Genomic DNA, 15,112 nt, shown 5'->3' with positions numbered 1-15,112 from the left:
GTTTATTCAGAAGACATAATGTCAGTCAGTTCTGCCTTTTCATAACTTCTTTATCAAATACAGATAGACTTTATTATTTTATTCACGTTCTATAAGACTTGATCAGCTCAGAGCGCATAAAAGCTGGAAACTTTCTAATTGGAAACCAATCTTTTAGTTTAATTTACATTGTCTTTACAAGGTCCCATACGTCATTAATACCTTTACAGGTTTATTTACATTAAAAGATAATAGATAACAAAGTCGATGGATTAATAAGCTGTCAATGACACAAGGTAGGCATGTTAACTTGATTTGTTTCGCAGACTTATTTCTCTGAAAAACAGGCTTAATTCTCATAGCATTTTGATAGAACCATTTAGATCTTTGTTCAAAATTAAGAAAAAGGAAGGCCTTTTATTCTTTGCAAGGAGTGCATTCCATTTAATTAAGTCTGTTTTTAACTGAAACTGCCGTAACAAGGTTTGAGTGGGAAGTTACGAAGGTATCAACTATTCAGAGATGAGTAGGTTTGTGGTTTTGCTGTAAGGATGCAGCAAAAGTAGTTTTCAACTGAGAAAGAGAAGGGAGAGGGCTCTGGATTTCACCGTACCCAGGTAACAGAAAAACACCTGAGGGGTTTTAATATCCTGTGTCCTCGGGTCGATACATCCTATGTCTGTCTCCATCTCTTTCTGCTTTATCACACACACAGAAAGGAAGCAGAGGCCTAAGCCATTGAAAACACAATGTAAGGCCACCTCTAATACTACCTGAACAGTTCAGACACAGTGCTGCTGGAAGCAGATGTTGAGACTGAACAACACACAACTACAAATGAGAGTTAACACCAAGGATCTGATGCCAAAGTAATAGAGCGAGAATAATGATAAATGTGCTCTAAACTATAAGCTTCAAAACGCCTGTTCACATGACAGTACTTAATGTCAGCTATATATACTAATAAAGTACTATATCTTTAATTAAAAACCAATGGTTATAACTCTACAAGGGCTTCAGCTAAAATAATCCTTAATTAAAGTTTAAATAAAACATTGGCTGTTCAGACCAAGATAGCTTGATGTGAGAGAATGTGAACAGGGGGCGTCCTCAGCCTCAGTGTCTCAGCGTCCATATCTCCTCTTCATTCACTCATGTCACGTATGGCCTTATCTGAAGTTGCTACCCACACTTCCCTTCCTGCCCCAGTCTTTCTCCTACTTGCTGCCTTCACAACATCTACTATAATCTATAATCATTCAGCTGTATTCTGATTTACTATGCATCTCTCCATGAGGGCAAAAACTTTTTAATTTTGTTTACTTCCTCTAGAAGAATTCCTGGCGCATGTTAGATGCTTAAAATATTTCCTGGATAGATAAAGAAATGATTTGAGGGTTGACTTTGTGCCAGATGCTGTGCTGATCACTTTATGTATCTCATTTACTGCTCACCACAATCTTGTAAAGTAGAATATTTTGTAGGTGAAGATAGAAACACAGAGTGGTTAGCTTGTCCAGGGTCACACACCTAGTAAGTGACAAGGCCAAGATTTGAATCCAAACATGTTTAATGCTAAAGCCCTGGTTCTTAGCTATGATATTATGTTGCTTCCATCTGAGAGCTGGCACGGCTGAAATCCTGGAATATACACGTTTGGCTTTTCTATTAATGTTCTCGGCAAGCTGCTTTCTTGTTGATCTTTTCTAATCCTCTGGTCCAATATAGGGTTTAGAAAAGCAGCGGAGATAATCTTGTAGCTAGGGCCAACAACAGCATTAAAAAATCTGCTTGGAAATCCTATAGGGAATCTCACACCATAAAAATATTGTAAAACAGTCTGTTGTTGTTGTTGCTTTTTAATAAGAAGCACAAATGAAGGACAAGCAGCCAACATTCTAAAATAACAGGACCTTTTCTCTCACATTTGGTTCAGTTCACCTAGAGAGTGAGAAAGCAGGTCTGTGCCAGAGGCATGCCAAACACAGAATCTGCACTGCAAAGGTAAAACGATGGAGCTGCTCTTGTCCTCCACTACAGGGCAGACGGCGAAGTCTGGTTTGTGGAGGTCAGTGAACACTGCCTGGGGCCTTCTGTTAGAGACAAGTAACAGGTAACAGAAGAGCTGGCTTCCCAGGATGCTTGACAAGATGAGAGGATATAAAGGAAGCCTGCTGGGAAGAGGAGCTGAAGACAGGGAAAGCCCCGCCCCCAAGTTTATCTCAACGGAGCCAGTTGGTGGCCCATAATCCTGCTCCTTTCCTATTGGATGGGAATTGTGTCCAGAGGGAGAAAGACAACACAGGGATCTGAATTCCTATTCTGGCCCATACGGTGATAAGCACCTATACATTTCAGCAATCTGAGCCTTAAGAAAAATACAGCAGGGGCAACATTTAAGATGACCGAACCCTAAGGTTATAACGTGCTTTAGTCATTTAGATGGAGCCTTAGAAATAAAAATGATCCTTGGCATTACATTTGGTAAAAGTAAATCTTGATCTACTCCTTGTCTGAGTTTGTACTTGGACGCAGATGATCTTGATTGGATTATGTAAAAGATCTAATTTGAGCTGTTATTAAAAATTCTGAAATACAGAAAAAACTACTCCAAGGCTTAAAAAAGTAATTTTGTACTAAGTTTAAATCAAACTCCCCAACTTCAAAGCTACATGCTGACATGCAGTGTTGTCCCACTCGACAGTACTATATTTACAGCCTGAAACGATGATGCTTTGGGTGGTTATTTTTCATGTGGGAAGTCACACTAACACCCTGGAACCACCTGCATATATCTTAAAGCTAACTTTTCTCCTACCAGAAAATGATCCTTTTAAAAACTTTTAAAAAGAGAGATCTTGAATGTCAAGGTGTTATAAAAAGATAAAACATGCATTCCACATGTTCACAGCCTGCTGCCCAGCTGGGCATTCAGAGCAGGCTTTCCTGAGGCAGTTTCATTATTGGAGAACTTGATAAATGCTCTACCACTAGCAGACTGGAGATTTCTTTTAGGCTCATACTTCGAACTCACTCAAGTACAGAATATTATCTAGCTTTGTTATGATTACTTTTTCCTAATTTTTCAATTATACATCTTTTAGGAGTAAGGGAGCCTGTGGTTTTAGCAATAACTCTCGAACATGTGCATAAAATTGCATCGATTTGAGTCAGGCTTCTGCTAACCAAAGAGAGTTACCCCCGGGTGTGGGTCTTCTCAGTTTCTCGACGCAAGGGCCTTGGTTTCCTCAGCTATAAAGTGAAGGGAGTAAGGAATCATTCCCATCCTTTCCAGTTCCAAAGGTCTACTCAAAATGGGGTGCGGAATGCCCCAGACCCAACACTCATCTGTGAAATGTCTAGCAGAGGTCTCAGGATTTCTGATAGACTGAATAAGCATTTCAGAGTCATTTGACAGTTGTGGCATCAACTTCCTGATGAACCTTCATTATCTTTGGGAAGGAAAATTTAACTAGTTATAAATTCGTTTTAAAATTTATGATCACAATAAGTGAGCTGCTGATGAATGGTCAACCAGGAGGATTCCCTTCCTTTTGCAAAAACATCTAATAACCTTCCATTATCATCATTTTATTCTTTAACAGAAAAATTTACATGAGTGATAGATTTGTATTATTAGTTATTAACAAACAATACTGACATACCTCGATGCCTTCATGCTAAGCTTATAAAACCAAAGGGATATTGGGATGGCTCTTTGTGCAATAAAGTATTCTTCACCAAAAGTTTCATGATAGGGTTCACAAAAGCCCCCTGGTACAGAGAACTCGTCTGATGGGTACTTAACTTTCAAGGCAGCTATCCACTGTGAAGTGAAGCGGTTCAATACTGCATTTGCTCTAAGGTCATATACTTGATAGAGTTAGTGAAATTGTTTTAGGAAGAAGATATAAATTATAAGTAAATGAACAACTATATGTGCTGGGCTTTTAGTGTATGATTGATATCACAACAGCAACTTGAGTAATTAGATTTTGAAATAATTGGTGTGAAGGCAAATCACAAGCAAAGTTGGGAATGTGCCACTCGATTATTTAATTTCTTTCTCCTGCCCTGACTATAAATCAAAACATTCTCAAAATTGTAGGCAGAGGAAAAGCTGAATTAAAAGATTACTGGAAAATCCAGATTCTAAATAGAAGTAGGTTATTTTCGTTGTTTGTTTTTAAGAAATCATTGTGTAGTAAGGATTATCTGAATTATAGCACTATTAATAGTGTTGTTAGGTAATGTGTTTATGGAAGAAAATTAGAGCTTTGTGAGCAATTAAAAAACTTCCTTGTGTGTCATATGGTGTCAGTTATTTAATGCTTCCTCATGGTATCCCTGATTCAATACTGGTTACCATGTGATTTTTCTGTTTGCACTTGTCTTTTCTGCTAGACTAAACTCTTCTCAAGTAGGGTCCCTGTCTTATTCATCCTTGGTTTTTCTTAGGAGGCATTTTGAAAAACAGGGCACTTTTAAAATTTATCTAAATGATTGTGTATGGGTGGGTGTTGGGGGCAGGATGCTAAATGACTCACAATCACAGGAATCCCACACAACGAAGAACTGCCCTGTGACCTGAACTTTCTCACATCCTCCTAGACACATGACATGTAAACCCAAGTATTTTTTGTACAGTTTTCCTATGGACTTCCAGGGTTTACTTCGATTTCTAGGGTTCAACTACTGTGGAAATTAAGAGAAAATTGTACTCTTTGGTGTTCAGAACTTTACCAAGAGTTTTTCACCATTTGGAAAATCCCATGGCCAATCACATGGGCAGTCACATTATTTGAGTTGACAATCAGCACTTGTCAGTCTGTATTTGTAGCAGCTGAATTCACAGTGATCCCATGTCTACATAAAAATATACTTATTTAGTTCTTACTTCACATATCACATATAAAGAAACAGTGTTCATGTTACCCAGTTGACTACTGTTTCCCTTCTTTTAAGTGCAAAGTGATTCATTATAATTGGGTGTGAACATCTGGCCACTTTATTAGGCCTTCTATTTTAGCTGTTCTTGAACTTCTTATGTTTTTATATTATTGACATTTTGTTTCTAGGTAGATTATATTATCTATGAATTTTATTTTAGTATTTGATATAAAAATGGAGCATTGGGTCAGACAGTATTGAAGACCACTGATCTAGTAGATTCCTGTACAGCTGTCTCATTTTGCAGAAAAGAAGTGGGACACTAGAGATGAAATGATGCCCCCAAGGTCATACAGTTGATTAAGTAGTCTTTTGTTGAGTAATGAATATACAGCTATAGCACAAGTAATTAACATTCCAGATTCTAACACCCTGGGATATATATTCTATCACATAATACAAAATACCAGGAGTTAAAATAACTTGGCCTACACTTTAATAACATTTCCTTTGGTCACCAATTATCCCTCCCTTATCCCAGCAAAAGTGTCTACAAAGAAAATTTCTTTAAACTGGAATTTCCTTTTTCCTGATGATCCCAATACAGACTAGAACTATACTTTTTAGATAAAAAAAACTCTCTGACTTAGTGCAGGGCTAGATTGCACACTTCTTCTTTAGCCTTGTCACCTTCCTCCCCGCCTCCACCATCCTGCGAGAAGACCGCTTGAATCTGTGGACACCATAAAAGAACAATCTCTCCCTTCCAACAACATCAACAGTAGCAATGACTGTCCCCGTGGGTCCCTTGGCATCCTTTTCTTCTATGTCTTCCTAAGCAACTTTACTTAAGAATAACTGACCTGTGACCCCGCGGAGTGCCTTTGAAGGTTCCTCGAGTATTGAGATCTTTTTCTCACGGGGGGCGAGGGCTGGTTTTTCACTGGCAGAATCAGTGGACGAGCTGTCCTTCTCACAGCCGTTCACGTGGCCATTCTGTATCTCTGGCGGCGGTGGCTGCACTGGCCCTGCTTCGGGCCTCTCTGCCTTGTCTTTAGCATCTTTGTTGCCTTGATGCTGCTTGGACTTGCTTCTTTTTCTCTTATTGTTCTAGAATGAGAAACAAATGAGAAGATAAGATTATTCAGCTCACACCCTTGAAATAGAAGGTGAACCCAAGAGACCAAAATAAGATATGTTACCCCTTTTTTTGTTTTCTGGCTCTTCTAATAGAATGGGTGACAACACCTATGTCTTTATTAACTACCCAAGTTAATGTAAATATCTTCTTCCCTACAATGAGCTGTATAAACTTTTACCTCGTAAGCATAGTAAACAAAAAGTTTTCTTTAAAAGGAAAACAGCAGCAGGAAATGGCTTCAATAGCTGACACATTATTTGAGCACCTTGAGTTGCTACATATCTGAATGGTCATACAGTAGAGTTTTGTGATAACTGCCCTGGAAGAACTTGAATTCAGCTATTGTGCTATTGGAGAAGAGGTCTGATTTCCTAAAGAGACGATGCGGTGGTGGTGGGGGGGGGGGCTCAGGGAAGACACTAAGGTTCTGATCCTCTTGGGGGGGGGAAGAGAGGCAGGGGGAGGCCTGGTACAAAAGAGGCAGGCAAGTCCCTGCAAAAGGAGGAAGTAGAGTCAGATCCCCAAAGTCCAGGTTGGGTCTAGGAAAAGGCACCAACCAACCAGGAGATCCCTGGCTTGCTGTCACTGTCCGGGAATCATCCCCATGAATACTTAAGCTGCAGTGGACAACTGCTACAAAGGAACGCCGAACCCACGTGGGTCCACCTGGATTCGCATCGTGCAGCTAGCTGTATCTGGATCTCTTGGCTGCTACCTGAACAGCATTACAAGACTTCAATTACATTTAGTTCAAAATAACACAACCCTGCATTCTAGATAATTGAAAATGTTTAGACCTTGGTGCAAGCCTCAGCCAATGAGAACAGACATGGGGCCCATCAGGGCAGACTCTGTCCCGCCTGTTGCATCAGTGTCCCACCAGCTAAACATCAGCCCGGCTTTGTTCTTCAACGCATTCGGAAAAGAAGTAAAAAGAAACAGTTTTCTCTTGATTCTCCTCCCCACTCTCCTTCTTTTCCTTTGAAGCCACGATCATGCCCCTGAGTAAGGGCTCCTCCAGGGGAGAAAAGTGCACTGACCGGGTGAAGGAAGGCCCAGGGGCACTTATTCCCACACAAGCCCTGCGTCTCCTGGGCTGGGGAGACAGTCTTCCCACTGAACCTCTAAGAGGGAGGCTTAGTAATGAGTTGGGTCTGCAGCTGCTGTCTGCTCTATTTTTCACATCAGAGAAATTTCATACCCAAACCACTCATCTGAAATTCTTCCAGGTAAGTATAAATACTGCCTTTCAATCACCTGCAAATTGTCTTCATCTCACATAGAAGCCTGGGAAGCTATGATTAAAGACAAGCAGAGATTGTCAAAGATGGTGGCATACAAAGGTTAAAAAATTTTTTCATAATTCTTCTTATTCTCCATTAAGCTAGGAGGAGAAAAAGGAGGAAAGGATCATTCCAGTAATTTCAGTAATCTTGGGATTTTAGGAAAGCAATACTGCTTTTTTGTGTTTGTTTAAAACCTGTGCCACAGGCCTGTGATCTTCCCTCAGTGGGAAGGGTGTATCCTGGGATTCCCAAAACACAAGGCTTCTCTGGGAATAGTGGGAATGGGCGGGGCAGTTACTTTGAAAAGAGAAGCAGACTTTTTGTGAAAGTCACGAAACAGGTTACAGGCCAAGAACAAGAAGGAAGCAGCACCTCACTGGAGCTAGTGAGTGCCTGTAAACACTCACAAGACCAGAAAGGCATGTTCTGGAGACAGAGGCCAGTGTGTGCGCTGCATACCGCACGTGTGCCCAGAAGTCGAGACTGTGTGACTAGACAAGAAAGCAAAATAACTTGAGAGGGGCAGAGTAAAATCTCCCCTCTGTTCTCAAGGAGCAGTCAGTCTGTCAGGGTTCGAAAGAAGGGAAAACAGGTCCCTTACTTACTGTGGCTTTAAGGCGCTTTCTTTTTTTCTTCCTTTATTAAAAATCTAGCTTATTAGAACTCAGGAAAAAAGTATCTCGGGGCAGCCCTGGACAGATTCTCTCAGCTGGAAAAACATGTGAAAATATATTTAGGGCTTTTCAAGTATCTTTAAAACACTCCTTAATTTTTTCCTTTGTGCTACAGGATACGTTCAGGCAAGTTAATGTCTAGAATCCTTTGAATTCTCCGGTTGGGCTCGCCTTAATACTTAAAAAGAAAACTCTGGGATTTCTAAAGCACACCTGGTGGTTAAAAACACTTGAACAGAAAACAAGGGCATTAGTAGGGAGGGTGGCAGGTAATGTAAGAGAGTCGTGAATCTGGAAGCTTCCTGGGTGTACATATTAACATATTTGAAAGAAGCACAAAATTGGCAGCCTTGTTAAAATGATAACAACCATGAAGGTTCTGATGGAAGATGTTACTAATGTACAATCAATATCAATCTTACCTTCTTTTTTCCTGTCATATTCCATTCTTTTAGAACTTGAATTGCACTGCCTAGACAAAGACAAAGAATCTTCAACATGCATTCACATAATAAAGCACCACACAAAATTCATCTCTGTCTTTCCATCTTGGTAGCGATTTTTTTTTCAGCTTTTTCATTTGTTTTGATACATCCTACCTTAATAAAAATGCCAGTTTCATTTTTTATTTCCAGATTTTCATTAAATTCACCGCATGACCTTGGTTTTATCAAAGTATTAAGCCCCACTACATGAAGCTTACTTTGTTTTATCATTATGTTGTCTTAGAGAAAATGAAATATATCTTGAGAATTTTCTGATAGCTTCATTGCCATAGGTAGAATTAAAATTGTTCTTTTTGATATATGAATCAAAATACCTCTAATCTTCCGGGCTAAACATGAGATTTTGAATATTATTAACCATGTGAATCCTAACTTTTTGTTTGGCTATTCCTGCTCATTTTCTGCCTCTACTCATTATGTTCACAACTTGCAGGGTGATAAGAAGGACAGATGATCTGATGTTAGCTTTGCTCTCGTCACTGTGAATAGGGATGGGATGCAGTCTTTGCAAGGTTCCACTTTGAAACAAAAGAAGCTCATCAAATAAGTTGAGTCCTCGGTTCTGTCAATGCCATTCACATGCATACGTGGCATTGCTCAGATGCAGAGGACAAGCCTAACTTGATTAAATTAGAAAACATTTTAAAAGAAATGCTTAACCACTGGTCAGCTACAGTGAGTATCTTCATGTAGTCTAAGTAAGTTCTTCACTCATTCCAACTACGCTGGGGGTAATTTCAACAATAAGTTATTGGTAATGAGTAGACCAGTTGTTCTCATTTAAATAGGTGCTTCTAAAAGAGTAGCTCTTAAATGCATCCTTTTAACAATTTTAAGCATTCTCATACAGTCTCATTATACTAATAGTTCTCTACAATGAGTGTGTTGGCTAAACAAAGATAAACTTCAGGCCGGTCTTTATAACAAATTTCAAATTAGTAGGGCCCCAATTATTGAGTCTACTGTTACTGTTTGATAAGTAGAAGGCCATAGTGTTTGGACTAACGTTCAGAAAGGCTAATTATTCCTATCCATTCAGAATTTCCAGTTCAATGCCCCTCTTAGGCCTTTTGCGTTACATGTACTTGAAATAATAAGACTGCACTTAAAAGTAAGCTATAATTCAGTCTTTTTATTAACTGGGCTGGTCTTTTTCTAATTTGCCCAGAGAATTAACGTTTCACAGTATTTTCCTTTTGAAGAACTTTAGGAAGTCACTTTCACTAGGTTACTTCGTAAGTCACACCGGTGGCTAATAATCATTAGGGTAGTTCTTACTTATAGCTCAACTTCAGTTTTCCAGATAAAATTAAATTTAAAAAAATGTTAAATACTGTTCTTTTTAATCAGAGGAAGGAGGTGAGTTGCTTACTGCTTTCAACTGCAATATTCAATTATTCCTCTAATTTGCATAGTTTGACATAAATTCTATTTGCAATTTGCACAACAAGCTTTTACAGGGTAATTCTGAAGAAGAAATAACCATGTTTACAGACAGTTTTGGAATCGTTGTTATTAAACTTTAATTATACTGAAACTGCTTGAAGTTTTTTAAGCCGCTCAGAAAGAGTGCTTTTAGTGTGCCTCGTAAATGATTCTTAACAATTATTTCTGATTTTCAGTGATTTTTAAACAAGTTTTCTGAGTGGTCCCCATCCAAAGTGATATGAGGTTTCTCAGCAATCGATGAGTCTTTAAAAACGAGACCTCAATACCAACAAGGTGAAAATGTCAAGGACAAGCATGGTGCTCCATTTAAATATGATTGGATTTGATGACAGTCCCTCAGTTACTGAGTGTCTGTGCAACTCATCAGGGGTCACTCTGTAATAAAAACTTTCATGATGGAGAATGTCGGGGCCTCAATCCAACTGAGGCTGGGGAGGCATGGGGATAATAACCTTTTTCCTTTCCTAAAGCTTTTTTCCATGTGAGTGATGTTGGCAAGTGAAACCTGAAAAGAGTTTATCTGAGCCAGGATATGCATGTTTCCCCCAATTTTTTCTTGAGACAAACTGCACTAAATGCTGCAAAGGTGGAGTAATAATCACATTCTCTGTATTTATATCTGGTGAGTAAAGATTCTGGTACATGAAGCAGGAAAAACAGTCAGAAAAGTTATGCACCGTGGGTCTGCTTGCAGGTCTATTTTGAATGATAATCATTTTTAATTCAATTAGGACCCTAAACCCTGACTGCAGATATCGGAATATGAGTTTGTTGACTGGTTCCAAGACCTTGCCTGAGATGCAACTGTACTATATGTAGGAACTTAGGAAGATTATTCTACTCCTAGGAAAGGAAGTACATCAAACTGTCCTTAACAAATAAAGTGTAACTAGGGTAAACCCGAGGAATGTGCTGATAGGTCTTCCCTGACCTTTCGGTCAGATTATGTTTAGTTAGTCCATACTGACAAAACAGAAACTAATGCTGGGACAGAAGACATATGATAACTAAGGAAAGGTATGAGATCTCTGTACATAAATGGAACTTTAATTTGAGTAGGAGAGAAGAATTTCCCATAATTTATAGGAAACCTAAAGCAGTAGGTTATACATTTATAGAATAAATACATTTCTGAGACTTTAGATTCTATACCGTCACTGGCAATGGGCTGTCCAAAAAAACAAACTTTTTTAGACAGCAAAAAGTTCTAGAGGTAGATAAGATGAACTGATATTCTGATTAATTAGGTAACCTCAAAATCATAAACTAAGGATATTAAAGACTAAACCAGTCCTCTCAGGCTACATAAGCATCAAGTTCAAGGATTCCAGTCGTAAGGCCAAGTAGAACTATGCTGGTTGAAGAGTTGAGAAGGCTTCCCAGATCAGGAGTAAAGTACATAATCCTCCATTAACAAGGGCACCATCAAATAAAGGACATGTTTAGTAACAAATTGGACAGACTGGTTGACAATTGAATTAGTAGCATTATAATAGGTATCCTTTGCAAACTCTCTACAGTCTGACTTTTTTTTTTCCCCAATGAGGAAAAAAGAACTTCCAAATTCTGCTCTTAATATGTAGATGTGTTTTTAAAACCTAGCACATTTTAATGAAAATTAAAGTATTAGTGAATAATTGGTATTCAATGCATTCAAGGAAAAAGATACAGAATATATGGAATATCTAGTTCTAACATCTTCAGGTTCAGGGGACATGTATACTTACCATCCACGAAGGCCTGCACTGCTTTATCTACATTAAAATCAAACTGTTGTAGCACCAGAACTATTTCATTATTGCTTTTGTTGGGAACAACTGATCGAACCGCATAGATCTGCAAAGGAGAGGAAAAGAAAGAGAAAGGTAAACATTTTGAATATTTTTCATCCATATTATTCTCTCACTGGATAGAATAATAACTGTTAGAAAGGCCTTGAAAAGCCAGCTAATCTACCTTCTTGCCATCAAGCATACTCAAGGCATTTCAGACCACTAAAAATTAATGCTGGTGATCACCTTGATAGCCTCGTTACCTGAATACACATTTCTACAGAGACGTCCTTGTTAGGACTGGAGTAGCACGTGGGAAAAGCCAACTCTGGTTTTGCAACCTACTCCCCCCACCAACCTACCCCCAAGACTCCAAATGCACCCAAGGTGTACTTTCAGTGAGGACACAGATAGTTTTCTGTCTCAGGCTCTCTTCTCCGTGGGCTCAGGGTGGATCTTTGGAAAATTTACAGAAATAGCCTCATGCCTCAGCTTCTCTGATCTGCACAGTGGAGACAGTCATAGTGAGGTTCACAGAAGCGTGTTGTGAAACTCCATTAATTTTTATAGAGATATAAAATGTGGGGCATTGTATTTTTGAAATAGCAATCTTAGCCATAATACGGAAAACGTTCCCCAACACACTTCTGAAAATCAAACATTGAAAACAGTAAAAGTAAATACATATATGAGAGCTGAGGATTTCAACAAGTTAAGTTGATATTCAATTTTTAATGACCTATAAAATTCAAATTAATCAAATTTTGCACATGTTTGCACTCTTTCTTCTTGCCTAATAGAATTAATTGACCTTCATCTCACAGAACTTGCAATTACTACAGGACGCTCTATCCACTTCAGCAAAACCTGGCTCACCCAGCTTCTTCTCAAGGGGATTACTGCAGCCACTACTGACAAACATGAGAGTACTACATGGGGCCAAGGTCAGTAGCATCCATAATGACGACCACAAAAGCACTGCACAATCCTTACATGTTTTCATCAATGGTTAAATTGAGTTTTAGAGTTACATGCAATTTATTGTAATCAGATTCATGGACTATGGATATATGTGTACGATAATGTGTAATGTGATTCTATTGCCCAGAACACTCAATTAAGCAGCATAGCCTATTTCCTAATTATGTTAGAAAATAGACAGCCTACTCCATATCGATCTACATGTAAGAGTATTTAGATTATAATGAGAAAACAGCACAAGATATGGGTTTATAACTTGGAGAGGTTCTGACATTATAGAAAGCTGGCTTTGAATCTTGACATTCAGAAATGCTACATATGTAGGTATTGTCAAGGACTCCACACACACACACACACACACACACACACACACAGTTGTATATATGTGACAAGAGTCCTTTGATTTTGTTCTCTACGGTTTTTAGTTTTTCTAGCCTCTATTTTAAAAAATATTATTAACTTCTTCAAATCTAAGTTCTTTCTCACTTCTTCTCTTGCTCTGTTTAAAAATCCTTTCAGTGAATAATTTTTGAATGTCTATTGTGTGACAAGGCACCAAACTTCCTGTAACTTATAGACTAGAGGGGGATACACATATTGTTCAAATGATCACACAAATAAATACATACTTATATGCTGTGATAAATGCTATAAATCATAGGACAGGGAGACGACTTTATATAGGTATGCTGACATCTGAAGGACAGGGGAGAAGCGATGGGTGGGAGGTTAAGAGGAAATGCATCTTAGGCAGAAGGAACAGCATGAATGAGGAGCAAGTTACAGGTGAGGGAGTATAGAGGGAGGCAGAGGCTGAGGCTTCCAAAATACAAAGATGAGGCCAGAGGCGGGCAGGGACCAGATCACGCAGCCTACAAGGCTTTGCAAAAGACTTAGGTCTTGTGAGCATCCCTCAACCATCCTTTTGTGTTGTCCTTTCTTATTCATTCATCATGTTAGAAAGATAGCTCTCTCTCTTTTCTCTCTCTCTCTCTAATTTATCCTTGTCATATACACATTTTATATGTCGATAAATGTATATTTATATATCATTATATTTAAGTTATATGTAAGTTAAGGTGTACAGTATGTTGATTTGATACATTTATATACTGCAAAATGATTACCACCATAGCATTAGCTAATACCTCCATCCCATTAGATAATTACCACTTCTTTTTTGTGGTGAGAACATTTAAGATCTACTCTCAAGTATATGATTCAGTATACAATCACCATACTGTGCATTAGATCCCCAGAACTTATTAATCTTGTAACTGAAAGTTTATACCCTTTGACCCAAATCTCCCCATTTATCTTTTTTTTTTTTAAGAGAAGCCAAGATGGGGAGAAAAACAAGAACAAAAACACCTGCATTGACCCGGGAGAATCATTAACAATGCATGTCCAAAACTAAATACAATTGGCCTAGCAGGCACCAGTGCGCTGGAGTTATGTATAAACATTACGTGTTGTCCTTCTAATGTAGTTCTTTTAAATAAAATTCTAGCATTTCAAGCCACTATGATTGGTTAGTATTATATAAAATTTCTTAATAATAATTACCATCATTATTACCACATCAGTCATGCCCTTCTAAATATTAATTAACAGCAACATGGATGAACCTAGAGAATATTATGCTTAGTGAAACAAGTCAGACAGAGAACACATATGATATCACTTATATGTGGAATCTACAAAATAAAACAAATGAATGTATATAGTAAAACAGAAACAGACTCACAGATATAGAAAACAAAATAGTGGTTACTGGTGGAGAGAGGGAAGCAGGGAGGGGCAAGATTGGGGCATGGAGTTAAGAGATACAAACTACTATGAAAAAAATAGATAAGCAACAAGGATATATTGTACAGCACAGGGAATCATAGCCATTATCTTGTAATAACTTTTAATGGAGTATAATATGTAAAAATACTGAACACTATGCTGTATATCTGAAACTAATATAACGCTGTAAATCAACTATACTTCAATTAAAAAAAAAAAAGTTTTCGATCCACCTACACAGTTGTGTGATCAGTAAAGACCTAGAAGTATGGAATAAACATAAAATAGTTTGCCCTGTTTCCAGTCTCTCCTCTGCAAAACATAATTTATTTTATTATGTTAAGGCAAAATATAATATAAACCTGAGCTTACAGATACTTCTTCTTTAGATGTTTATACTACTCTTGCCTGTCCCTCTTTAAAAGAAAAAAAAAAAAAAATCAACCACGGTAGGATATAGAAAACATCTATCCTTGTCACTTTATATACCCTAGCACTGAACATATCCTTAGAAAATTGTCAATAACTGAGTTCTGATATCAAATATAACTATGAATATTGCATATAACTCCTGGAGGAAGACACAATTAAAACAGGAATGTCGAGTTTTAAAGAAAAGAGAAAAAAAAAGGAAAAAAATAAT

General features: G+C 38.1%; 1 protein-coding gene across 6 annotated transcripts in view; it reads right to left on the bottom strand.

The window, feature by feature from the left end:
- SPATS2L (spermatogenesis associated serine rich 2 like) overlaps window positions 1-15,112 on the bottom strand; it is a 168,149-nt gene that overhangs the window by 49,440 nt on the left and 103,597 nt on the right. For all 6 annotated transcript variants that reach the window (XM_082467156.1, XM_082467160.1, XM_082467155.1 and 3 more), the window contains 3 exons: window positions 11,653-11,761; window positions 8,393-8,442; window positions 5,733-5,979 (listed from right to left, as the gene is read on the bottom strand). In XM_082467156.1, the coding sequence (XP_082323282.1) occupies window positions 5,733-5,979; window positions 8,393-8,442; window positions 11,653-11,761 (406 nt within the window). The remainder of the gene's footprint in view (window positions 1-5,732; window positions 5,980-8,392; window positions 8,443-11,652; window positions 11,762-15,112) is intronic.

The sequence above is a fragment of the Balaenoptera physalus genome, assembly GCF_965194825.1.
Source record: "Balaenoptera physalus genome assembly, chromosome: 6".
Lineage (NCBI taxonomy): Eukaryota > Metazoa > Chordata > Mammalia > Artiodactyla > Balaenopteridae > Balaenoptera > Balaenoptera physalus.
The sequence above is the reverse complement of the archived record's forward strand: the minus strand, read 5'-3'. Positions and strand labels throughout refer to the sequence as shown.